General features: G+C 39.3%; 1 protein-coding gene across 1 annotated transcript; it reads left to right on the forward strand.

Moving 5' to 3' along the window:
- Positions 1-2,674: 2,674 nt before the first annotated feature.
- On the forward strand, positions 2,675-25,918 carry LOC125376067 (receptor-type tyrosine-protein phosphatase kappa-like). The gene is made up of 18 exons (XM_048387507.1): positions 2,675-2,751; positions 13,555-13,698; positions 14,589-14,804; positions 15,071-15,268; positions 16,530-16,670; positions 19,192-19,335; positions 19,863-20,000; positions 21,329-21,425; positions 21,513-21,592; positions 21,893-22,206; positions 22,562-22,649; positions 22,731-22,807; positions 23,011-23,047; positions 23,271-23,371; positions 23,605-23,733; positions 24,480-24,625; positions 25,286-25,421; positions 25,706-25,918. Exons 1-18 carry the CDS (start codon positions 2,685-2,687, stop codon positions 25,901-25,903), a joined length of 2,451 nt encoding a protein of 816 aa, XP_048243464.1. The 5' UTR covers positions 2,675-2,684; the 3' UTR covers positions 25,904-25,918.
- The last annotated feature ends 8 nt before the right edge of the window (positions 25,919-25,926 follow it).

Genomic DNA, 25,926 nt, shown 5'->3' on the forward strand with positions numbered 1-25,926 from the left:
TCAAACCAATGATCATAGACGTATGTTGCATCAGCATTATTGAAGTTCTACTGCCTGACGCAGTCTTGCCTGGTGTAATGCAGCTCTTGATCCAAACGGTACTTCATAAAAGATGGCTTGTATACACAACCGTGTATAAAACAGGGCAGTCATACCATGCAGAGGTGTGTTCGATTTGAATGCTAGCTTGTTCGACTGATTATGATAATGTATATGACACATTAGGGTAATAACGAGTGTAAAAACTTTCCGATATTTTTACATGTGCAATTAAACAATTGTCAATGCTGCTTGGTCAGGTGTAGTGAAATGACGTTACATTGCGTCATTGATGACAATACCTTAACAGTCACAACATGTATGAAATCGAGTAGCGTAGAGAAGCGATTTTATAACAAATGTGTGACTGTTATCTCCGAACGATGCACAAAACACGAAAAACAATACTTTATGCTTTCTGTGTTCAAACATGTCATAGTTTCTGCTCACTGAATTTAATGCTCAAGAGGGATAGGTCTATTTCAAACAAAATGCCATCAAATGAAACAGTACCTGTCTGACATTATTTCTGTATATATCTCATGAAATTGCTTTCTCATTATACTTTTAATAGTGTGCTGATACAGAAATGGAGACAGAATAACAAGGGTACACACATCCACATGTTCTTCCTTCAAGTGGGACAGATGTTTAGCTTGGCGATATTGCTGCAGAGCATGTGGCCCCAGATCGTCTTGCACATTCCGCAGATGCTCAGTTAGATTGAGATCGTGTGACCTTGGAGGCCACGGCACTTCTTTTAAGTTCTGAGCTTTCAGGAAATCAGAAGAGACTCATGGTGTTTGTGGGAGAGTATTGCCATGTTGAATAATGGTGCCTCTAGCGCTTGCACTCTGAGAACGTGAGGACGTAGGATCTCGTCACAATATCTCACACCTGTTAAGTTGCCCTGGATATGAACAAGGTGTGTTCTGCGCCCATAACAGATGGATACATCCTGACACTTCTTCCACGGAGTCGTCGACTTTGTGTACTCAACATCTGGTATATCGTTCATTCATACACACGGATCCGCTCATCAAATGGGATGAGTCACTATATCAAACGCCACGCTAATGCATAAAGCGTTGTCACAGCACATTTAGGCCACTCAGTCGTACTCTAAGCTCTTCCTTACAATTCATATCCTGTTAGGTTTTTCAAATATTCCTTTTCAGAATATGTTGAGGGAAATGCACAATATGCACAATATAGTCGTAGTGTCGACTATGAAGCCACGACAGTAAGGGGGAAAAGACACATTATCTTTTATCTTAGAGTTTCTGTCACAACCGGTCAATCGCAGTGCATAGTTGCGCCCCTTGGGCACTCGAGAAACCTATGATCGTGGGTTTGAATTCCCTTTCGCCAGATTATGTTACTGCGTTTATCAGCCCCATACCGGTGTATCATTGTGGGCATTCCTCCCACAGTAAGCTGATCTTGACACTCCGTGGTGTAACAGAAATACCTTACACAGCGGCGTTAAAACTCACTCACTCACTCACTCACTCCGCTTCGCCTCACTTCACTTCACTGCACTTCGCTTCAATCAATAAATCAATAAATCACTCATTCACTCACTCAACCACCCGCCCACCCGCCCACCCGCCCGCCCGCCCGAACCAACCCATCTACTCACCCACTCATTCACTTCACTTCACTTCACTTCACTTCACTTCACTTCACTTCACTTCAATCAATAAATCACTCAATCACTCACTCGCCTCGCCTCGCCTCGCCTCGCCTCGCCTCGCCTCGCCTCACCTCACCTCACCTCACCTCACCTCACCTCACTTCACTTCACTTCACTTCACTTCACTTCACTTCACTTCACTTCAATCAATAAATCAATAAATCAATAAATCACCCACCCACCCACCCGCCCGCCCGCCCGATCGCCCATGCACCCACCCACCAACCCACTCACTCACTCACTCACTCACGTTACTTCCGTACCAGTGAGGGATAGCAATTTCGTGAGGGCATCACATGTTTATAATGATGGGGTCTTTCCTCTCAATCAGATGACATTTGTTTATAAGTTGGTGCGTCAGAACGGATGAATGTGTGTTAATGTTTGTTGTGCGGCGTATGTCCTAACACCACTGTTTCCTTGCTAAGTGGAATATTAAATCAACTATGTTCACTGTATCTCGTTTCTCAAGTGTTGCACCCTCTGTCGACCCTCTGTAGTTATTATGCATCAATAAAATTTGCAAGGGTTTTCCTCTCACTTTGTTCATTTTCCCCTATAAATAGATTCGAGTTGTTACCTTTGTGTTATATTCTATGCTTTTATAACAATAAGTACTTCAACTCACCATGGATACCATTTTGCTACAATATTGTACTTCCTTGCCACTGAACATGGCGTGAATCATGACGTTAATGTACATTCGCTTTTTCAATGTTGGTAAGGAGAAGTGAGATTTTTGTTACGCCTGAGCATCCGAGGATACTGTGTATTGATATTAGATATACCCCTGCCTATGTAAATACACCGTGTGCTCTTGTCGAAATGAGTGTATAGGGTTTTGTTAACCATGTGTAAGAGATATTGTGAAATGATAGTAATAACTGTAAAGGTCCCTTCGTTCTTGTCCACAAATCATTTTAGTGTTATGACTTCCTGGTTCACAAACATGGCGGGTGTGAGGTGGCTGATACTTACTGCGGCTGTGTCAGGGTGGTGGATTCAACTCATGCTGGGTAGGTTCCAGTCACACTACGATATTTGTACTTGTGGGTAATTAACATGACACTAATCTAATCCTAGGAAAATACGTATATGACAGACATATAAAAAACACTGATAGCGATTTGTAAAGTAAGGACAAACATCATGAAAGGTAAGCACAGGTTTGCCTCAGCTGATACATGTACGTATACAAGGTTCACACGCAGACAAACGTGTCACTAAATTCCCATGCCCAGTGGGACAAACTTTAATACTCAAATATATAATACTCACACTACGACATTTTTTTCTGATGGATAATCAACATGACTATATCTTTGACAAATATGTACGGTAAGGTTTTACAAACTTGTATGAAAGGTAAGCAGGGTTTGCCTTACTGACACATGTACGTGTATTACCGGTGGACACCTCGACAAACGTGTCACCACATTGCCATGTACAGTAAGACGAATTTATTTTTGTATATGCAAATGATGCTACAAAAAACATATATTTGTAACAATCAACAATAAGAGCTACATGTAAACTATTCAAGTTTTGTCATAAACGGATAAATATGTTGTGGTAAAATAATTTGTGTGTGTCGCCGTGTATAAATAAAGAAGTCAGATTGCTTTGGTAATGTTTGTCAGGTAAAACATTGTCATCAAATCAACCAAACTTGCACAATGAGAGGGACAGACAATCAGAAGAAATAGATATCGATATCTCCCGTCCATTTAGATATTACGGTTGTTTGTAAATTAAGCAGTATTTCAGCTTCATCACAGCAGCTTGAAAATATGTCCAATGAATGATAGTATGAGTAACGTCCAACGCTGTTAGGGTACGATGTCACACAAGCAGCCAAGTCACCAAGTCTGACCACTGTCCACACAGGGTTGTAGGTTGTAAGATTTGGCTAATGAGTTATTCTTAACTGAACCTACGATCCAACTTGTTTCCTTGGAAACGTTCTGCCCATGTGTAATGCGTATAAAAAGTTTCAGAACGAAAATACATTAAATAGTTTATCTGGAAACGAAAAGTGACGGACAGAGGTCGTTTTTATGTTGCTGAACTTTTAAGTTGTTGAACTTCATCAGAATGAGACATAATGTGATATAATAGACTACTATGACGTTTACTGTTTACGGAAATATTTCAAGTTCAGAGATCACTGCCGATGTCAGATATTCGGATAGAATATACTTTGCTGGTCCCAATCTTTTCAATAGTTTATTGCAATTGATTGATTATTTCTGTTACAACAGTAAAATGAGTTTTGCACTATGCTAGATACAGAGCCAGTGATCGTCAAAGTATGTGTTTGTCTCCAGAATAAAACCTTCAACTCTGGTCAATTTCTCTAACAATGTACACGAAACAAAGCTTCAATCTGCAGCGTTTGGGCTATCTAGTAGCACAGGGGCGGGGTTGTTCAAGACTGGTTAACTTTTAACAAGCAGTTACATCAGTTATCTATCCGTTGAATTTAACAAACGTTTATGTTGTTTCTGAAATCGTGGATATCCTCAGTGGTTGGTTAAATGCCCGTTAAAATTTACATACCTCCAAACCTCCGTTAAATACTTTTTAACACCTCAGTTATCTTTTAAACAGACTATTGGCTTTTAATACAGTCGAACCTTGTTATGTCGAACTTGGATGTGTCGAATTCCTAGTTGTCTCGAACTCATTTGGGATACCTAAGTGTCCAAATTAAACCTAAATTAATGCCTCGAACCATGGATAACTCAACTTTTTTCCAGGCCCCTACGATTTCAACGCAATGAGGTTCGACTGTATAAACACTAATTTTGAACTGTCAAGAATTATTTAGCGATCGATTGCGAATCTGGGGAACTGGCCCAGGATAAGCAGTTTGTCAAAAGATTGTGACATTGTGACTGTGCTTCTGAAGGCGTAGTCATACCGACTAGGCAGTGAAACAGCCGGTCTAGGTTGGGAGAAAAAAAACTTTGACAAAACGTTACCCATGGATATAGGGGCACGGGTGGCCCAGTCGTCTAAGGCGCCGCGATTCGCTGTGCAGAGTTGCGTCCCTTGGACACGCCAGAAACTTATGATTGTGGGTTCGAATCCTGGTTCGTCCCGATTATGTTTCTAGGTTTGTCAGCACCATACCCGTGCTCGTGGGTTTTACCGAAGTGGTAAACGTCTGAGACCTGCATCACTTCGGGCTTTCCTCCCACATTAAGCTGACACGCCGTGATATAACTGGAATACTGTTAAAAGCGGCGTTAAACCCAACTCACTCACTCACTCTTTTCACAGTTGGTCTGGTATTTACGTACGACAGTGGTGCATAATGGTTGTTTTGGGGTCGCTCATGCGCCCACCTTTTCACCACCTGATGTCATCACTATTTGATAGTGGCATCTGTGCAGTTTTTGCATTTGAACTTTCATTATATCAATATATTCTCGATGAAATCGATATTCATTACCTGTGTGACGTCACAACATTTAACCAAACGTGTCAGCTTGTTGACATACCTTTATTGTCCATGCCCCACTTGGCCACGAAGTGCACGAGCCCCGTGATACTGACAAGTGTAATTGACAACTTCGGTTTACAAAAAGGCTATTGTATAGGCTATTTGTCCCCCTTTTGCTAATCATGTCTGGTGACGTCGAGCTAAATCCTGGACCCCCAAGCAATCAGGATCTTTTTGATTCTATATTAAATGTCAAAAAAAACTTATCGAGCGAGATCAAAGCACTCAGGGATGAGATCCAAAACGTGAACAGCAAGTGCAGCAACCTTGAAAGTAAGTTCTCAAAGCTTCAAACTACTGTGAGTGACATTAAAGTTAATCAAGATGTAATTGTCTCTGATATCGACGCTACAAATGAGAAACTTGAGCAAATCGAAAATAAAGTCACTTCTATGGATAACGAAATTGATAAGCTCGAGGCCTTCAGTAGACGAGACAATGTGATTATCTATGGGATTCCTGAGGGAGACGAGAATACCGTACAGTGTAAAAAAAAGGTGGTGGATATTTTCAACCAGTGTGTCACCGATAAAACGTGGTCACCCAAGGACCTGATCAGAGCCCATCGACTCGGCAAGACGCCCCAAGCCGCCGATAAACCGCGTCCAATGATCCCGAAAGTACGCGAGAGTGACGATAAAATCTTGATCTTGAGTGCGAGACCCAAACTGAGAGATGCTAGTTATGGCGTTGCAAATGATTTGACTAACCGGCAGCGACAGCAAATCAAGGACTTAAAGGGCACCGATATGCGAGGCTACTTTAAAAATGGGCGGCTTGTAACTGAGCCCATACCGGATCGAGTGACTATCTCCGACACGGCGACTCGACGTCGTAATACCAGGTCAAATGCTCGGAATCAGACTGCCTGAGATGTTGGCCAGGCCCCGGATACTTTCTCAGAGGATACAGATTCGTTGTACACCGATGTCGATAGCCAAAATGAAATTGACAATCGTTTTTCTCGTTTTTATGCTGGAATGTTCATGGGTTGTTTAGTAAGCTGTCAAATGACAAGTTTAATTCGTATTTGGAAACATTTGACATTATTTGTTTATTTGAAACGTTTCTTGACTCAGTCGACTTCGATTGGTTACCTGGTTTTAAAGTCTTCTACTCCCCGGCGGTAAAGCTGTCCGGTCGTGGGAGAAAATGTGGTGGTGTTTGTTTTGCCATTAGAAATGAGTTTGCTCAGTTTTGTAATGTATTTAATAGTAATTCGGGTATTGATAATTTCTTGTCAATTATATTGAAGACAAACCTCTTTGGAACGCCTAAAGATGTATTGTTTTGCCCCTTGTACATACCACCAGAAAATTCTACATACTATGACAAACATAAAAAAATTAACGTATATGATAAACTCGATGAATTCTTTCTTGATAGAGCAGACCGTCTCTCTGATTAAACTGTGCTTCTTTGCGGAGATTTTAACTCTAGAACAGGTAGTGAAAATAATTTAGTTGATCAAGAATCGACCACAAATGATCCCGATATTTTCCCAGAAGTTGACATTGTAGATGCATGTATATCACGACGGCCTTCGCATGACAATGTTATTAATAAGTTTGGACGATTTCTAATTAACTTCTGCTATGTTTTCAACTTGATCATACTAAATGGCAGAGTTAATGGCGACATGAATGGTGAATATACATTCATTAGTGGTAATGGTAGTAGTACTATTGATTATTTTATTGCCTCATCTGATTTCTACGAGTTTGTTAATAATCTTACAGTTGGCGAGAGTCTTGACTCGGACCACTGCCCTCTTGAACTGAGTTGTTCATTTCCACGAGAAAACACAAATAGATTTGCACAATGTAATAGCACCAACTCGGCAGATAGATTTGTATGGAATGAATTGCATAGAGATGAATTTGTACACTGTCTTAGTGATCGTTTGGCTGAAACTTCACAGATTCTTCTGACTACGCTGATCAAAAAGATCAACTGCATCGTTTATGTTAGTGTTTACTAACATAAACGATGCAGTTGATCTTTTTGTAAATCTACTACTTGAGTCAGGGCAGTGTATGAAAAAACCAGTTCTTGGAAATAAACCACGTAAATATATTTTCAATTTAAACAACGAGTGTAGAGAACATAGGAGATCAGCAAGACGAGCGCTAAGAAAGTTCCGTAAAAATAGATCTGAATCTAATAGGAAAACTTAATGTCAGTTACGCGACAAATATAAAACAGAATGTAAAAGCTATTTAAAATCCCTTAAAGTTACCAAATTAAATCGTCTAAATGCCTCATTATCAAACCCAAAACGGTTCTGGAGAGAAATTAATTCTCTACGCAGTCCATCATCTGTTCAAAATAATATCACAGGCACAGAGTGGCTGACTCATTTTAAGCATGTGTTTGGCAATGATCTTATATTCCATGATGTTATTGAAAATGAGCATGACGATATTGCTGTTTATAACCAATCAGATGTTGAGTTTGACATTCTTGAGTCCGAAATAACGAGAAAGGAAATTCTCGATGCTATTGACTCACTTAAACCTCGAAAATCTCCAGGCCCTGACAATATCTTAGCGGATATGCTGAAGAGTTCCAAACACATAACTGTTCCATTTTTGCATTCCATCTTTAATATTCAACAAAAGTATATTTCCGTCAACTTGGTCAAAATCTATCATTGTTCCTCTATTTAAGAAGGGTGATACAAGCGATCCTGATAATTATAGAGCAATTTCATTGACAAGTATTTTAGGTAAAGTTTTTGCTATAGTTTTAAACAAGCGTTTAACGCTCTGGTCTAATGTTTATGATAAAATTCCAGAAAATCAGGCAGGCTTCAGACGATCATATTCACCTATCGACCATATTTTTACACTTTATTCTATTGTACAAAAATATCTTGGATGCCGGAAACGAAAACTGTATGTTGCATTTGTGGACTTCAAAAAAGCTTTTGATAGTGTTAATCGTTGTAAACTTTGGGATTGTTTGAGAAAAACGGGCGTTGGGGGTAAAATGTATAAAAATCTATATATGCAAATGTCAAATCATGTGTTCGTCACAAAAATGGTGTCACTGATTACTTTGATTGCCCTATCGGTGTGAAACAAGGCTGCATTTTAAGCCCTCTCCTTTTCTCTTTCTTTATCAACGAATTGTCCCTTGAAATCCAACAAAACGGAAAACACGGTGTCCAACTTTATCCAGATATGTATGAATTGCTAATATTACTTTTCGAAAACGATGTTATACTAATTTCTGATACTGTTAATGGGCTTCAGACACAAATAGACATATTGTTTCAGTATACCATCTCCTGGAAACTGACTGTTGATACAGATAAAACGAAAATTGTTGTTTTTAGAAAGGGGGGTCCTCTTGCATACAGGGAAAAATGGTATATAAATGGGCAACAAATTAATGTTGAAAAAACTTATAAATACCTTGGTGTCATTTTTCCTTTTAATCTGAAACTAAATCACCTCGTCAACGATCTTGCGCTACGAGCTAAGAGAGCCCTCATTACTTTATTTGTTGTTCTTGATAAACTCGGTGTGTCTTCCCCGTCTGTTTTCTTCAAACTTTTTGATTCTCAAGTTAAACCAATTCTGTTATATGGTTCAGAGATTTGGGGTCTCGAAAAATATCACATCTTGGAAAAAATTCACTTAACTGCATGTAAACGATTCTTAAATGTTGGCAAATCTACCCCAAATTGTATGGTGTATGGTGAATGTGGAAGACATCCCTTATATATCTGTTCCTATGTACGCGGTCTAAAATATTGGTTAAAGATTACAGAAATGTCACCTGATCGTATTCCACGTAAATGTTATGAAATGCTGAAATACCGCGACAATGTTGGTTATATAACATGGGTCACTAAAATCAGACAACTTTTATTTCTTCATGGATTTGGATATGTTTGGATTTACCAAGGTGTTGGAGATTTCTTAGTGTATTTAAACAAGTTGCATCTGATATGTTTATCCAAGAATGGAGAGCTACATTGGAAAATAGTTCAAGATACGACCTTTATAAAACATTTAAATCCTGCTTATCTCCAGAACAGTACTTAACAGAAATAACAGACAGAAAAATAAGAGTGTGTTTTACACGTTTTAGATTAGGTTTGAACAATTTAGTATGTAATACGGGTCGTTTTTCCTCAATTTAAAAAAATATGCGTTTTTGTCCTTTTTGTCCCACATTTATTGAAAACGAATACCATTTTATGCTTATCTGTCGATGTTATGAATCGCTCAGAACAAAATATTTCCAAGGTTTACCCCAAAACATCAATACACTAATCAAGCTCCTCCGTTTTGATGAAATATCTAACGAGCAACAAAAGAATACTATCCTATACATAATTATGGTTTAAGACTTTGCAACCGTCTTTGTACAAATGATGTTTAATTATTCTTGAGGTTATTTGCCTTTATTAATCAAATGCTTTAATCTCCTCTTGTTGTGTTGTGATGCGATTTATTTTTCACAAAATTGTATATATAAGTCTGCATGTTTATACTTGTACAAAATTGTATAAATATAATATTATTGTATGCATATGGGCCTATGGCCTGAATACAATAAATGATGATGATGATGATGATGATGATGATTGGTATCGGCGTATTTATTTTCATGTAGAAACTTCAATATGTCCGTTGGGGAAAATAGTGCGTATGATTGTACGCAGCTTTTCGCAATATTACAGCAATATCAATGGAGACGTCAGAAATGGGCTCCACACATTGTACCCATGCGGGGAATTGAGACCCGGGTCTGCGGCGTGACGGGCGAGCCCTATAACCACTTGGCTACCCGTACGCCCCTGTCGAAAATAGCACAGACCGGGCATCACTCTCCTCAACTCTAACCAGTGTTGTCCTACAGACAAAAATAATAATTATTTGAACGTAGCTTTCGTTGAGTTGTATAGTACTGTCGCGTTGCATCAGAACGAAAGCTCTAATCGCAATAAAATTTCACATCATGCATGAACAGACGGGATGCACGTGCACACAGAAGCCAAAATGTATGCACTAACAGGGGAACTCACAATCACTGATGCAACTGAGCTAAGCACACGCTTAAAACTGCCTCCGTGAATATCTCAATGAACAGATAAAAGGGCAAGAGAGTGGCAGGCCTAAAAGAAACGACGGAAAGATCGAAGATGAGACAAGATCATCTCATTATATTGTTTGCAATACGCAATGAATTCTTTCTGCTCCTGGTTTCAATTGAGAATTCCTTGCTATAACAGGAAGGCTAATCTACCGTTAAATCAGGCTCTATGCATCCCCCTAAAAGCAAGGCGTGAGTGGTATGTTAGGGCAACACTTTTTGACCATGATCGGTTTGAGGGCGGTGGTGCTATGGTGTGTACGACAGTTGCGTCCTGTCTTTGTTCCACTCACTAGAAATATCAGCAGAAGTGTTTAACTGCGAGATATCAATACCAGACCACATGCTGCCAAGGTTGTCTCCGATTATTTTCGAAGAGAAGGCATATTTTGATCTACACTCCCGAATTTCTTTAGAGACATTTATCGTCATTACAACTTCACTATCATTTCCTCAGTTCCCTTTTCTGTCAGTAGTGCTCGTATTTAAAAAAGATGTCTTCATTCCAAAAAGCAGGTGAAATTGCGAATGCCCTGTCACTTGACTGTGACATCCGGGTGGTGTTTGTCTTCAGACCACAGGCTTTTCGACAGTATGTGAGGATCAGTTAGGTCCCCCAGGTACACTGACTCACTCTCGGAAACAGCTCTGTACGAGAGGACTAGAGTTTTAAAAGTTTGTAGAATCGTGTTGCCAGTGCAGCTGCTTAAGAACCGGTGAAATGTATATTGGTCTTAGTGATTATTCTTGCCGCTCTGTTTTGTACTCTCTGGAGATGGCTGATTGAACAGGAGGGAATTATCCAATCTTGATGATACATACGAGAGGGCCGATAGCTACGTGGTTTCTATGTCCAGATACGTCCGACTTTTACCCATACTCGGCAGATGACTGTTAGCTGCTCTTGAGATGCTTAGAGCTTGTTGCTCTGATGACATGGTCTTGGCGAAGATAACACCAAGAATCTTCCCTCTGTGAGATGGGGTGACGCTGGAATCTCCTACACTAAGTGGCATACTATCTACCTCACTGAGGTGATGCCTGGTTCCAGTGATCATGTACTCTGTTTTGTCGTCGTTGAGTTTCAGGACGCTGTTATCCCCCGAATGTTGATAATACATTATTCCATTTGGCTTTGATAGTTGCATATATCTGATGTTCTGATACTGAGTTTGACCTTGTTGTCATCGGCATATCCAGCATTTCCAAATCTCTTCAGATTCAGATCTCAAAACACGCTGCTGTCGTCTGATATCCTGTGATCAATAAACTCAACAGAAGATAGAATGTTCTCTGTTGGTGATGATCAGATCCAGTGTGTCAACTCTCATGGGTAGCAACCCACGCATCATTCATTGGAGAGATAAGCAAATATATATATGGATTATATATATGGATATCTGTAGCTACTGTGGTATCAGTTTTGTATAATATACTATAATGCACAGGACCATTAACAGACTGGCAATGCTCATAAAATGAATATGAAAAAAATATTAAAATGTTATTTCGACACTAAATCTAATTGTAAGTGTACATGTATTGTCATTATGTGTTTCGGGAAGTTCCACCAGAACCTATAACTACTACATGATTTTGTAGAAAACTGTTATATAGGCTGGAATTTTATGTTGTGTCATCTGCCTCCTTACCCGGCCGTCATGTTTTTATTGCAGGAGATTTTGTATCCTTCCCATGCATTGCCTCAAAACGCATGCCCGCATGCACAGTCAAACCCAAAGAGGACAACGCGCATTCTAATTGTTTTAGAACTGTTACTATATACCTGATCTGTGCTACTGATATGATAAATTGAATCTTATTTAGAAGTATTTACAAATCTTGTTAAAAGCTGCCTCTATATTTAAGAGAAATGTTAGGTCTTCTTAGAGATGCTTCACGAGAAAATCGTATATTATAGAATGTCATAAGAGTAAACAGGAGTCCCGGAGAGCACTCCGAAGGTACAGAAGGTGTTAAAATTCACCTTCATAAATAATTTTTGAGGAACTTCGTAATAGATACAAGTCAATCAATAGATATACATGTGCTTCATTTAACAAAGAACGGCTACATATCTTAGAGAGATCGCTTGATAACAGTCAATTATCTGGGAAGAAAGTTAAATACATGGGCATGATTTGTAAGAGTCAGTATCAAATACATATCAGTGCAAATTTTTGGGACGTAGATTTGTGTGAACGAAGATGATTGTATTCTTACACTGAAAGTTTATGATCAGTGCCAAGTTTATAAATGGCCCAAGACATTATGGTAATAACTACAGGGGTATAAGTTTCAAAAGTGTATTCTGAAAGATATTGACAACAGTAGTTCACAATATATTTATATCTTGGTCCAAACAAGATAACAAAATATGTACAGAACAATCAGGTTTCGGGCCTTGACATGCAATAATGGATAACTTGTTCATATTGACTGCTTGTATACAAAAACAGTTTAAGTAAACGTAACGTTCCCTACGTCTATGTTTAAAAATGCATTTGATTCTGTTGATAAAAAACAACTTATGTTCTCCAAAAGTATGATCTACCAGTTAAAATGTAGAATATGATTCAGACTATGAATTTCGATGTAAAGGTGGTAACTGTAGTTTATCTGAGTGGTTCGATTGCTCAATTGGACTAAAGCTAGGGCTGTGTGATGAGCCAAATATATTGTAACTTCTTATTTATGAGTTGGCTCCTGAAAGTCTTATTATAATTATGAAAATGTAGAAGTCTTATCAGAAAATAGAACCTAGGACTATTGATAATCCCAACTTTAAATCTGAAAAGAGCAGCGTCAAATTTGGCGTCATATGGAAAACGTCACCACTAAGTATTTTAATTGGCTTGGACAAATGGAGAAATACTACTGTTAATATAATTCAATAATTTAATTGACAATTAAACCAAACTCAACATGTCTGAATCCTTCCTTAAAAGGCATTCGAAAGCAAAACATACCAAATATATGTGTAATTCGAACAATTTGTTCGCCTTATGGCAACCACACATTATCAAGACTTAGAAAGTGTGGCTTCAAGAGTAGAAATGCACTTAAATGAAACGATAACCTATTTGTGAACTGATAGTATGCACTTCATTTATGTCAGTCAATGACCTTTCATACTATAAACATTTAGTTTGATATTGTATATTAACTTGTTCCAAGCTTGTTGTACATGTATATTATACAGGTACCCCCTGCCAAGGAGGAAGATTTGGAGACATGTGTAGCTACTCTTGTCACTGTACTCCACACTGTAACCAGACAACTGGAATCTGCAACGGTACATGTGATCCTGGATGGTTTGGTGGGAATGGGCAAACCTGTCAGAGAGGTGGGTTTTCTTACCACACGAATCAATGATCAACGTTTCCATTTAGTAAAAGAACAGGTGGATGTTCAAATGGACGAGTAAGTCCCCTCGGTCCCTAGTAAGGTGGCCTAACTTTGGTTGCTGGTGATCTATAACCCATTTTTATATTGTATTGTTGATTATAAATGTATTGCTTTAACTGTTCTAAAATAGTTTTACAACTGAAACTGTTATATTCTAGTTAACTTACTGTCCATCGTTGACAGCTTTTTATTAAATCTAAATATAATTATTATAACTGTTTCGTCGCGATTTGGCTGAAATACTCACACACACACACACACACACACACACACACACACACACACACATATATATATTCACTCACTCACTCATGTTAATTATTCACTGATCTTGTGTGTGGTTATTTACACTTTTTTTTAAATTAAGCTCTGTATGAACCGATTTCTGGGTTAACCGTTCTACATAGGGAATCCTCTCGGAGCAATGTGCAGAAAAAAGCCTTGAATCCCATTTTTTTGTCTTCCACTTCGATAATACCACACTCATCCCATCTGTAGTTTGTATATTAAGCCCTTCAGAGTTTACCACTGGTTATATCTATTGAAAGCCACACGGTTGGATGATCACATACATTGTGTAATTCGATGTTTATGTGGTTTGAAATTGGATCTTTAAATTCTTTAGCAAAAGTGTGAAACAGTGTCCTTTGGGATATATCCTTCAACCATTCACAATTTCCGCATGTCTGTAACAGTAACTCTAACATTTTGTTTCAATTATCACTCATCATGTGGATCCAGCAAGATCAAATTCCTAGGAAGTTTAAATAGTTACTTTTCCCTCATACAAAATTCAAAGTTAAAGTTCATTAAATGTTTTTATTTAAGGGAACGTTGCCTACAACAAGACGGCAACTTCGTCCGCAACTGACTACGCAAGTAGAGGCTGGACTGCAGACAAAGCCGTAGATGGGAACCGGGACCAGGATGTGTTCCACAACTCCTGTTTTCACTCTCATTCCAAAGTCCCTCAAGCTAATTGGACAGTGCACCTGGGACAACTGTACAGGATACATGACATCAGGATATACCACAGGACACATTGTATGTATCAGTTCAGGCAGCGTTTTTTGATTTATTGGGATATTACGGTGAGGCATCAAAAAGCATGTTAGTACATGCCGATCAAAAACAACTTAAAATGTTTCTAACACATTTAAACTGAATGTGGTCACGTGGTCTTGTTTGACGTTCCCACATGTTTAAGCAACAACAAGATGATAAGTATCATTTGATATGCTATTTGTCATTGTTCAAGAGAAAATTGTCACCCTCCGGCAGTATGTCATTTCTGTCATTGCCTTTTTTAGATATTGAGTTGATCAGGACTGCTGTACTCTCCCTGAGTAACTCCAGCAGCTCCACACCCGGCGTCACCTGCTACACCTTCCCCATTGACACAGTCGAAACAAGCAAAAGCGTGTACGACGTGACGTGTGACGGCACAGGGAGATACTTCACAATCAGGCACAGCACACTGCTAAATCTGTGTGAGGTGGAGATTTATGGTATGGCATGGACTAAAGCCTAACAAAGGTTTTCATTGACTGATATGATGACTTGGTTGCAGTGTCTATCCACTATATTATCTATCTGATGATAGCAGCTTAGCAGATAACCTGTGAAGATCCGGGAAGAATTGGTCTTCAGCAACCCATGCTTGTCGTGAGGCGACTAACGGGATCGGGTGGTCAGGCTCGCTGACTTGGTTGATGAATGTCATCGTATCCTAATTGCGTAGATCGATGTTATGATGTCAAACACTGGATTGTCTGGTCAGACTCGATTATTTACAGACCGCCCTCATATAGCTGGAATATTACTGAGTGCGGCGTCAAACAACAAACAAACAAAAGCTTAGTAGCAATACAGATACTCTAGGAAGTGGTCAATTTAATTGATCGACATGACTAAAGCAGAAATTAACCATATTTACGCACCGCTTCGATGTTTTTTGTACCAGATTTGCATCAACGATGTTACGATCTATCCAATTCTGCAAAGTTATTCCTACCTATGGCACTTTAAGATGTCTTATTGCGATGATTATTGCGCTAATATAGCGATGTGTGTCTGTATGTGTGTGCGTGCGTGCGTGCGTGCGTGTACTAGTGCACGATTTATGGTGCTGGCCCACTGAAATATCATGCGACAGTTTAACATGAATTCCACACTCAGCCACAGTATACTGACTCTGAGCCGACCAGTCATTGTTTTACCCCCTTAATGCCGAGCGTCAGACAGGGTAACAACAAGCACCATCTTTTAACATCTTTTGGTATGGGGACCGGGGATTAAACCCCGAACCTTCCACTCTCCTGGCGGACGCTCTACCTCTAGACCATGAAGGCGCTCTATTTTGTAATGTGGATCGATGCTAATGATGCCAATCACTGCATTGTCTGGTCCAGACTCGATTATTTATTGACCGCCGTCATATAGCTGGAACCTTGCTGAGTGCGGCGTTAAACAACAAAATCACCCACTCACTATTTTGTAATGTGTTCATGACAACTATGTCCAAACACTATGTTAAATATTATTTAATCATTGTATGATGTGCTACTGTCTGCTGGTGGCTTTCGATTGAGATTCATGGGAAATTGCTAGTTCATTCATTTAAACAATAAAAGTTTAGAAAACATTACCTCCAATGTTATACTGTTTTATCTGTGTTGAATAACATTTAAGACTTGAAAATTAAAGCAAGTCATAATCTTATAAAATAGCAATGGCTTTTTGTAATGTGTTTTTGTGATTGTTCAACAGTGTGCTCCATTGGAAGCTATGGACAGAATTGCAGCTCTTGTACTGACAGGAAGTGTGCCGGAGACTCGCCATGTGATCAAGCACGAGGGACGTGTGTTTCCGGGTGTGAGCCAGGGTGGATGAGTGAAGACTGCACAGAAGGTAAGCATCAATTCTGTGATCGAACTAGCGACACTTGTGAATGACCAAACTTAACTTTACTATTCAATGATGTACTCAGACTGTTTCTACATAAATTAAAAGGTTGGAACTAGGATTTAGATTATTAAACCAACATTCATTACAATTAACAGTGTATACCTTCAAAACAAGAACCTATTATTACCTGCTCAAAACAATGTTTATTGTTCAATGAAACCTACACGAAACGTCAAATCGATTTATTTTTTGGTTGCGACCATTATGTTGAGCAAGAACACGTTTGTTTATTTGTTTGTAGTGTAACGTTGCAATGAGCAATATGTCACCAGAAATTGTTATTAGGAACTTCTCACGTTGGCACGCATCTTTCCAAACGGCAAGCACGGACTCCTTTAATCTTGTCACGGGAGGAATACTTTATCTGTATAAATGTACCTGCATAAACTGTTACAGTTATTCGGAAAAGATCAGTTTCGTTCAAACGTAGTTTAATCACTGCGAACACTTCAATAGCAAAGCGACTTTATCACCATCAGTCATTAAGAGCATAAACATAATCAAATGGTTACGTCTCCAGCTAATATACCCACAATAAACTTGTAAGCTAGTATTCATTATGTTTATGTCCGTTAACTGAATGATATCCATATGGTAAGTCATTTTTTTAGTATGGGCCATTCGGGAATACTATCGCTTAGAAACTCGAATAAGTGGGTGAGCGCAAACTATTGGGATTTGTTGTCAGCTGGGACAAGCATTGAAACCGCTTAATCACCACTGGACCCGTTGAGATCCGGGGTTAGATTAGGTCTTCAGCAGCCCATACATGCCGTAAGGAGGCGACTAAGCTTGTCGTTAGAGAATATTCATATCGTCTTTGTAGTTGCTATATCGCTGGAAAAGTGCCGATGCGACAGCCAATGTTAACTCACTCATAAAGGATAGTCGTTACGTTGTAACAAACAAACCTCAAAATGAAAGCCATCAGCAGGCATCAGCTAATGATACGATGGTTAAATGCTATTTGATATGACATTTGGACGGATAAGCTTTGTATATCAGGTTGGATCTGTCAGTACATTAGTGATGTGCATTTTAGATCACTTGAATATTAAGTGTATTATATGGAATAGGAAGTCTCTGCGGTCCCTAACTTATCGACTTTGAATATTCTCAATGGTAATTAAGTTTGGTTGTTTGTTGTTTTTCTTTCCATACGTCACATTCAGTAATATTCCAGCTGTATGATGGCGGTCTGTTAATAATCGGGTCTGGTCCAGACAATCCAGTGATTGGCATCACGCGCATCGATCTACGTAATTGGGATCGATGACATGCATAAACCAAGTCGGCGTCGGCGAGCCTGACCACCCAATCCCGTTAGTCGCCTCTTACAAGTATAGTCGCCTTTTTACGGCAAGCATGGGTTGCTTTCGTTTGAGATTAATGGGACAGATTGTTCATACATTTAAACAATAACTACTTAGAAAAAATATTATCTCTAGTGTTGTCCTATTTTAACAAACCTTGGCGATGGCAAATAAGACAAATTAGCAATGACTTTTTGTAATGTGATTGTAACTTTGTGTTTTCTCCACAGCATGCTCAATGGCAGCTATGGACAGAACTGCAACAACTCTTGTACTGACAGGAAGTGTACAGGAGACTCGCCATGTGATCACGTACGAGGGACATGTGTTTCTGGGTGTGAGCCAGCGTGGATTGGTGAAGACTGCAGAGAAGGTGATTATCGTTGTTTTACATTTGAGTTTAACACTGCAGTATATATCAAAAGTGACTATCCTTTATGAGGGAGTTAACATTGACTGTCGAATCGGCACTTTTCCAGCGATATAGCAACTACAAAGACGATATGAATATTCTCTGTTCATATATTTGATAGTGTAAAACATATGTGACTAGTTAATTAGTTGTTTTTTGTTTTTTCTTTACGCCACATTCAGCAATATTCCAGCTATATGATGGCGGTCTGTTAATAATCGTGTCTGGTCCAGACAATCCAGTGATTGGCATCACGCGCATCGATCTTCGTAATTTGGATACAATGACATGCATAAACCAAGTCGGCGAGCCTAACCGTCGGCGAGCCTAACCGCCCAATCCCGTTAGTCGCCTCTTACGACAAGTATAGTCGCCTTTTACGGCAAGCATGGGTTACTTTCGTTTGAGATTAATGGGACAGATTGTTCATACATTTAAACAAAAACTAACTTCTTTGAGTGGCATTTAGAAGTTGGTGTGATGAAGTAAGACGAGTTCTATGGATTGTAATAAAGAAGTTGTTCATCCATAGAACTCGTCTTACTTTAAACAATAACTACTTAGAAAAATATTATCTCTAGTGTTATCCTGTTTTATGAAACCTTGGCGATGGCATTGACACATTTACTTTTATTCCAGTGTTAAATAACATTTAGGATTTGAATTAAGACAAGTGATATTCAGACAATTTGGCAATGACATTTTGTAATGTGTTTGTAACTTTGTGTTTTCTCCTCAGCATGCTCAAGTGGAAGCTATGGACAGAACTGCAGCAACTATTGTACTGACAGGAAGTGTGCAGGAGACTCGCCTTGTGATCACATTAGAGGGACATGTGTTTCCGGGTGTGAGCCAGGGTGGATTGGTGAAGACTGCAGTGAAGGTGATTATCGTTGTTTTACATTTTGAGTTTAACACTGCAGTACATATCAAAAGCGACTATCCTTTATGAGGGAGTTAACATTGACTGTCGAATCGGCACTTTTCCAGCGATATAGCAACTACAAAGACGATATGAATATTCTCTGTTCATATCTTTGATTGTATAAAACATATGTGACTAGTTAATTAGCAAACTAACATGTTGTTTCCTCACATAATACTAAAAAATCATTCCAAATTATTGAATACCATCAATGCTACAAATATGCTGACACAGTGACCTGTAACGGTGTTACTTCTAAAGTAAAGTATGAATTGGTTTTAATTGGCTTGTGAAAAATATTGTTTAAACTAGAGTGTCCTTCTCACTGATATGTCATAAGCCTGTGGGAGAAATACGATGTACTCTAGAAGCTGTGCCTGTTTGAAACAATAGCATTTTTTTTCATTTTCTATTTTTCTATTCGTTAGATACATATCATATTCATTCGTTACGTATTCCTTGCTGTCTATTCTTTAATGTTACAGCTTGTGATGTAGAACATTACGGAGCTAACTGTAAGGAGGCCTGTGCATCCAGACACTGTGAGGGGAACTCTTCCTGTAACTCAACAGGGCACTGTGACACTGGGTGTGAGACGGGGTGGACAGGAGCGGACTGTACAGGTAACTATGTAATGTCAACAGGTAGACAGTTGCAATGGCTGGACGGTAATATGGGCAGGAGGAGTTCTGTTTTTAAATTGTAAATAATTATTTTCAGAAGTATGAGAGGCAGTGATATTATATTAATATGCACTTTATTTGAATGACCTGGTTCCATTTGCTGCACTCAGAAGCATTCAAGCTATATGACGACCGCCTGTAAATAATGGTCTGAATCAGAACCCTTACGACAAAACCCTCACGTTTCCATATTCATAAGAAGTCTGTGCCAAAAGCAGAGTCGATTGCACAATTCCGACTATATCACGCACATATGTCCATGAATCACAATCAAATAGTGATGACACCAGGTGTTCGCGAAAAGGTGAGCGTATCCTGGCCCAACGGTGGCGCCCATCACAAACTCATGCGAAATCATGTCAATTGTTCACCTGATAAATAAAGCGACAAAATCCTTTTTATATGCAACAGAAATCTTTGCATAAAGCAGAGTCGATTGTACGACTCTGACCACACCCATGAGCATGTTTTCTGAATCACTATAAAACAGTTACGATACAAGTTGTTCGCGAAAAGGAGAGTGTATCCTGTCCAACCCGTGGCACCCGTCACAATCACATGCAAAGGGAATCAATTGTTCATCTGAAAACACGAGAACATATGGTATAAGTCAAAATAAGAAACTGCATCAGACATCATTTTTGTCACTGATGCGTCAAATTTGGAAATGTCCTCCGCGTGTCTACAAAACTTTGTGAAAGCTTTACTGAGGCCTTGAATGTTGTAACCTTGATCAAACAACTTCTGAGCAATAGTCGTATGCCGCTCTTTGAAATCTTGGTTCAAAGAGCATGCTCGATCGTATCTCGAAAGTTTTGAACTGTAAACACCAAAGGCTGGAGCTGCTGGAATATTGCTCGACATGAAGGCAAAGTGACTATTGGAAAGTTGAAGTCATCCCTCTTGTCATTCAATCTTATGGAAAGTGTTTTGTCACTCTGAGTCTTTATCCATAAATATAAATATGAAACAGGTGAAGCAGTCTTACTGGTCTCCTTTATTTCTAGTTAAGGTGGGTAAATCAGTGGAAGGGAAATTGCGTTTTGGAGTTTATTGAACGATATCAGATCCTCGATATACCTGAAAGTTAAGTTAAACTTCTTGGCCAAATTACCTTGTTTTGAAGCATGTCCTAGTCTGTCGCCTGCTTTGAATAATTTTTAATCACATGATGTTTGCATTTGTCTCTGCTTTACAAGTAGAAACAATGTAGATTTCTTAACATATATTTGTGTTCCTTCGTTTATTTTGTGTGTATTATACCCAAGCTTCTACATCCCCGGCTGTGCCTGTCGCGGCAGTTGGTGGTGCTGTGGCCGGCCTTGTCCTGTTGGTCCTGGTGCTGGTCCTCCTCATCATCATCAGGTCAGTTTCATCCGCCAGGAAACATTGAACTAATTTGCTCATCTAAGTGTAAATTTCATACTGGTGACCATGTGCTTTAACTTATAGGAGGAGAAGAAACAGAGGGAATAGGTCTCCTCATGGACCAGTATTTGGTGAGACGTCCCCTAGGAATAGAAAGCTCCAAGGTAACGATATGTTTATTATCTAGCTTATGCATTATAGCTATATTTGCTTGATTTTCGATTAATATATTTTAGTCAGATGATACTGTTCTACAGTCGTAGTAATGCAGAACAAGAAAATAATATACCATCGTTCAGAGCATATGTTTGTTTTAAGAGGTGGCGCCGATTGGCTTACACACAGCTTTCAAACGTGGTAGGTTCGTGTCAATATTATAGCTGAAATGGTTTATTATGGTGTTACATGTGTTCTTTCATATAATCTTGCGAAAGAAGTTACTCTTCTGCTGTTCATTGTTTCAGGAACTGGTGACGTTTACATGAATGTTGGTTTTGAGGAGAATGAATCCGTGCTCAAGAAAAAACAAACTCTGACTATTGTTGACAAAGATCACGGCCATCCAGAGCATCCTCAGGAAGTTGATTCCCAGAGTGTGGCCAACCAAGAGGAAGAAGACTACGACGCCCATGTTGACATACATCCGAAGGGAGAAGCAGCACCGGGTGTCTCAGGATGTAGCTATTACAACCTGGGCGACCTTGGTCACGTGATTCCATTGTCTTATCTGGAGGCAAGAGTACGTGAAATTGAAAATCATCCCCAAGAGGCATTCGAGGTAAAGTTGTGTTTTACAGAACGTCCAATTATCAGTCCTCTTCCTCAAACCAGTGTAGAATGTTGACAAGGATAACGATAATACACGAGTAAGTGCAGGTCATTTGTTTCTGTGTCAAAATAATAAACAAATAACAAATAATCCCATGCATGATAAATGCATAGATGTTTATAATTTTTATGGTACGAAATGTTTTATAGGTTCTTTTCAGTTGACGGTTTTCGTGAACAGTGTTTTCATCAAATTCTTTTCAGTTTTGCCAAGATCACGGATTTTGTGAACAATATTTTCAGCAAGTTCTTTTCACTTTTGCCAAAATGATGGTGTTTGTGAGTAGTTACTCTGTATGTTTTAGCGCTTGCCGGGCGGATTTACCCACAGCTACGGAGAATCTCAGAAGGCAGGGAACAAAGGGAAGAACAGATTCAAGGGATACTATCCATGTGAGTATGACAAGACGTGCTTGCCTGTCCACTGATCAAATATAATATGGCTTCCATAACACGCAATGTTCCATTTCCTAGATGACTACAACCGTGTGGTGTTGCACGACGACAGTGACGGCTGCAGAGGCGACTACATCAACGCCAGCTACCTAGATGTGAGTTTTGATATTATTACTAAAATTACATGGTTATGACGTTGCTTTCTCGTTCTGGTCCATGTTAAGATACCGATTCCCATAATACAGTAGTATCATCAGCCCATGCTAAGTAAATGTCCATTCCTCATTCAAGTTAGACGTGAACTTAATACAAAATATTCTAATTATGAATAACATCAGTTTTATCATTTCTCTTTCAGGGATATAAAACTGACAATCGATACATTGCAGCACAAGGTAGTACACATGCCAATTGAATAAACACGATTGATAACAACATTACCATTTTCCAATAAACGTGTGTCAGTCTAGATGTATAGATTCTGTGTCAGGTATTAGCTTTATAAGTTTTGATATCTCTAACCAAAAGGTATATTTTTGTAGTCAAATAGTAGTACAGTACAGTAGCTGTGTCCTTGTCAGAATGATATTTAAGTAACAATTATAACGCTTTTCCTAGGTCCCTACAAGTCGAACATTATCGAGGATTTCTGGAGGATGATTTGGCAAGAAGGGTGCACTTCTATTGTCATGGTAACAGGGTTGGTGGAAGCCGGCAAGGTAAGACAAGATTTGTCTGAAGGAACTGAATCATGAGTGGTTGGGGAAAAATGTTTAGATGTGATTGTGTGAACTTTGAACTTAAGTGCTGGGGCGAATCTTCAATACAATATCTCAATAGCGCACATTACTTATTTATAACCTATTTCTATACAGACAATATTTAATCATGTAATAGAGCACAGCGCTGAGCAGATTCCCCACATTGGTACGTTGTTTACATTGGTTCACAGAAGAAGTGCCTGCAGTATTGGCCTTCGGAGAAAGGACGGGAGAAGTTTGGTGATGTTATGGTTACAGTGGAAACAGAGACACGACTAGCCAACTACACCATCACCAAGTTGGCTGTTGAGAATGAAAAGGTGGACCTGAATCAGTCTGTACATCCTTGGTCATTAGCATTAGTTATATTTTGAAAACATTGGAATCGGGTTTGGAATAGGTGATACAGAACAGAAAAAGAAATAAACATTAGAGTACAGGTACACAGGGAATAACGCAGAGACACATACATGAGTAAAGCGAAAGTATAATGTGTCAATAATTATTGTTTGAACTGTTAAAACGAATTGAACAACAACCCACGTGTCATGTAACAATCATTGAATAAATGTAAGCAAAGAATCTTAAGATACAAACATCGAGTTTAGTTCTTTATCATGTAGAGAATTTTTAATACAAAACGAGTGTCCATATGGATATAGGTGAGGTTAAATGGGTGTGCGTGCGTGCGTGCGTGCGTGCGTGCGTGCGTGCGTGCGTGCGTGCGTGCGTGCGTGCGTGTGTGCTCTGGTGCTATTGCAGACTAACGTCGATTTTATAGTGCTTGCCTACTGGGATACCATGCCACAGTTTAACATAAATACTCCGCTCAGACACAGTTTATTGCTGAGCGCTGGGCATCAAATCCCAAACCTTCCGCTCTCCCGACAACCACTAGGCCACAGTGGCCGTCACTACATTTATAGCTATATTTATATGATTATTCATTTAAAAATCATTTAGACAGCTAAACATAGTTAAGCAGAGTAAACTAAACTTTATAACGTGTATGATATAAGATTACATTCTTTCAATATCCCTTTGGGACGCTTTTGACTTATTTCAGGAAAGCGAGAAACGGGATATCTACCACCTTCACTTCACCAGCTGGCCAGATCATGGTGTGCCGGACACTGCTGCCCTGCTGGACTTCATGTGGAGGGTCAAGGTCATATCTGGACAACAAACAGAGCCGATCATAGTCCACTGCAGGTGAAAGCACTACACCAGTATATACAAGGGGTGCATCTGTTGTTATTTCTCTTTATATGTCTATGCAACTGAAAAGGCCATATCAAAAATGGACCCTTACGTCCAGACATCTGTGTGTGATGCAATACACTATATTGACTTACAAGATATTTCTTACGGAAAGGGTTTGTCGATTTTTTATGCACGTGTGTTTGTCCATTGCTCTGATTAATCTAACATGTTACATGTGTCAATATTTAATAATGCTGAAAGCCTTTTTGTAAAGACACTCATTCGACCTTCACTGTCCCTAAAGTTCACGGAACATATCAGTCGTAGGCTATTGTATAGATTGAGAAGATGTGGATGAAGCAGAATTTTACTTCAGACAACGAAACTATTGTTCCTGTCTAATAGTAAGGGACGATTAATCTTCTCCTTACCACATTTGGGGCGGTCGGGTAGCCTAGTGGTTAAAACGTTCGCTCGTCACGCCGAAGACCCGGGTTCGATTCCCGACATGGGTACAATGTGTGAAGCCCATTTCTGGTGTCCCCCGCCGTGATATTGCTGAAATATTGCTAAAAGCGGCGTAAAACCATACTCACTCACTCACTCACTCACTCACCCACCTTACCACTTTTCGTACGGTTTAGTTGATTTACTGTCTCTTGTACTCAGTGCTGGTATAGGTCGCACAGGGACGTACATCGCTATTGAGAGTCTTGTGGAGCAGGCAGTGTCAGAGGGCGTTGTGGACGTCGTCAGCTTCGTCTCCAACATGAGAGGGCAGAGGAAGAACATGATTCAGACAAAGGTGATTACATCCAGTAGCGGTTTCTTATTTTCTACTACATATTCTGACACAAGGATCATCAGAAATTGTTTCAATGGAACTTTAAGGAATGCAGATTCAACACTTTGTTTTAATTAACTTAATTTCTTTCTCTGTGAATCTGTGTTTCTGTCATAAGATACGATTCACGGTTTTTTTATTGCTAGACACATGTAACTAAACCACAATTCAAAGCAGCGTTACGCCCATTTGTCTCATTTAGGTATTGACTGTAGTTATTATTGAAACACCTCTACAACCCCCAGGAGCAGTACCTGTTCGTGTACCAGGCGGTGGCGAGGGCGGTGACAGAGGGTGACACGTCATTGGATTGTGACCTTATCAGAGAGATGAACCTGGATCACGTGTCAGACTTTGCTATTGGAAATAGGACTGTTCAACAACATATCAAGGCAGGGGTTGAATGTTACATCAATTGTGTTAATCCTCAAATGTTGCAATAACAAATAACATATCATACATGCGT

The sequence above is a fragment of the Haliotis rufescens genome, unplaced genomic scaffold (assembly GCF_023055435.1).
Source record: "Haliotis rufescens isolate VD_foot unplaced genomic scaffold, xgHalRufe1.0.p SCAF_7, whole genome shotgun sequence".
Lineage (NCBI taxonomy): Eukaryota > Metazoa > Mollusca > Gastropoda > Lepetellida > Haliotidae > Haliotis > Haliotis rufescens.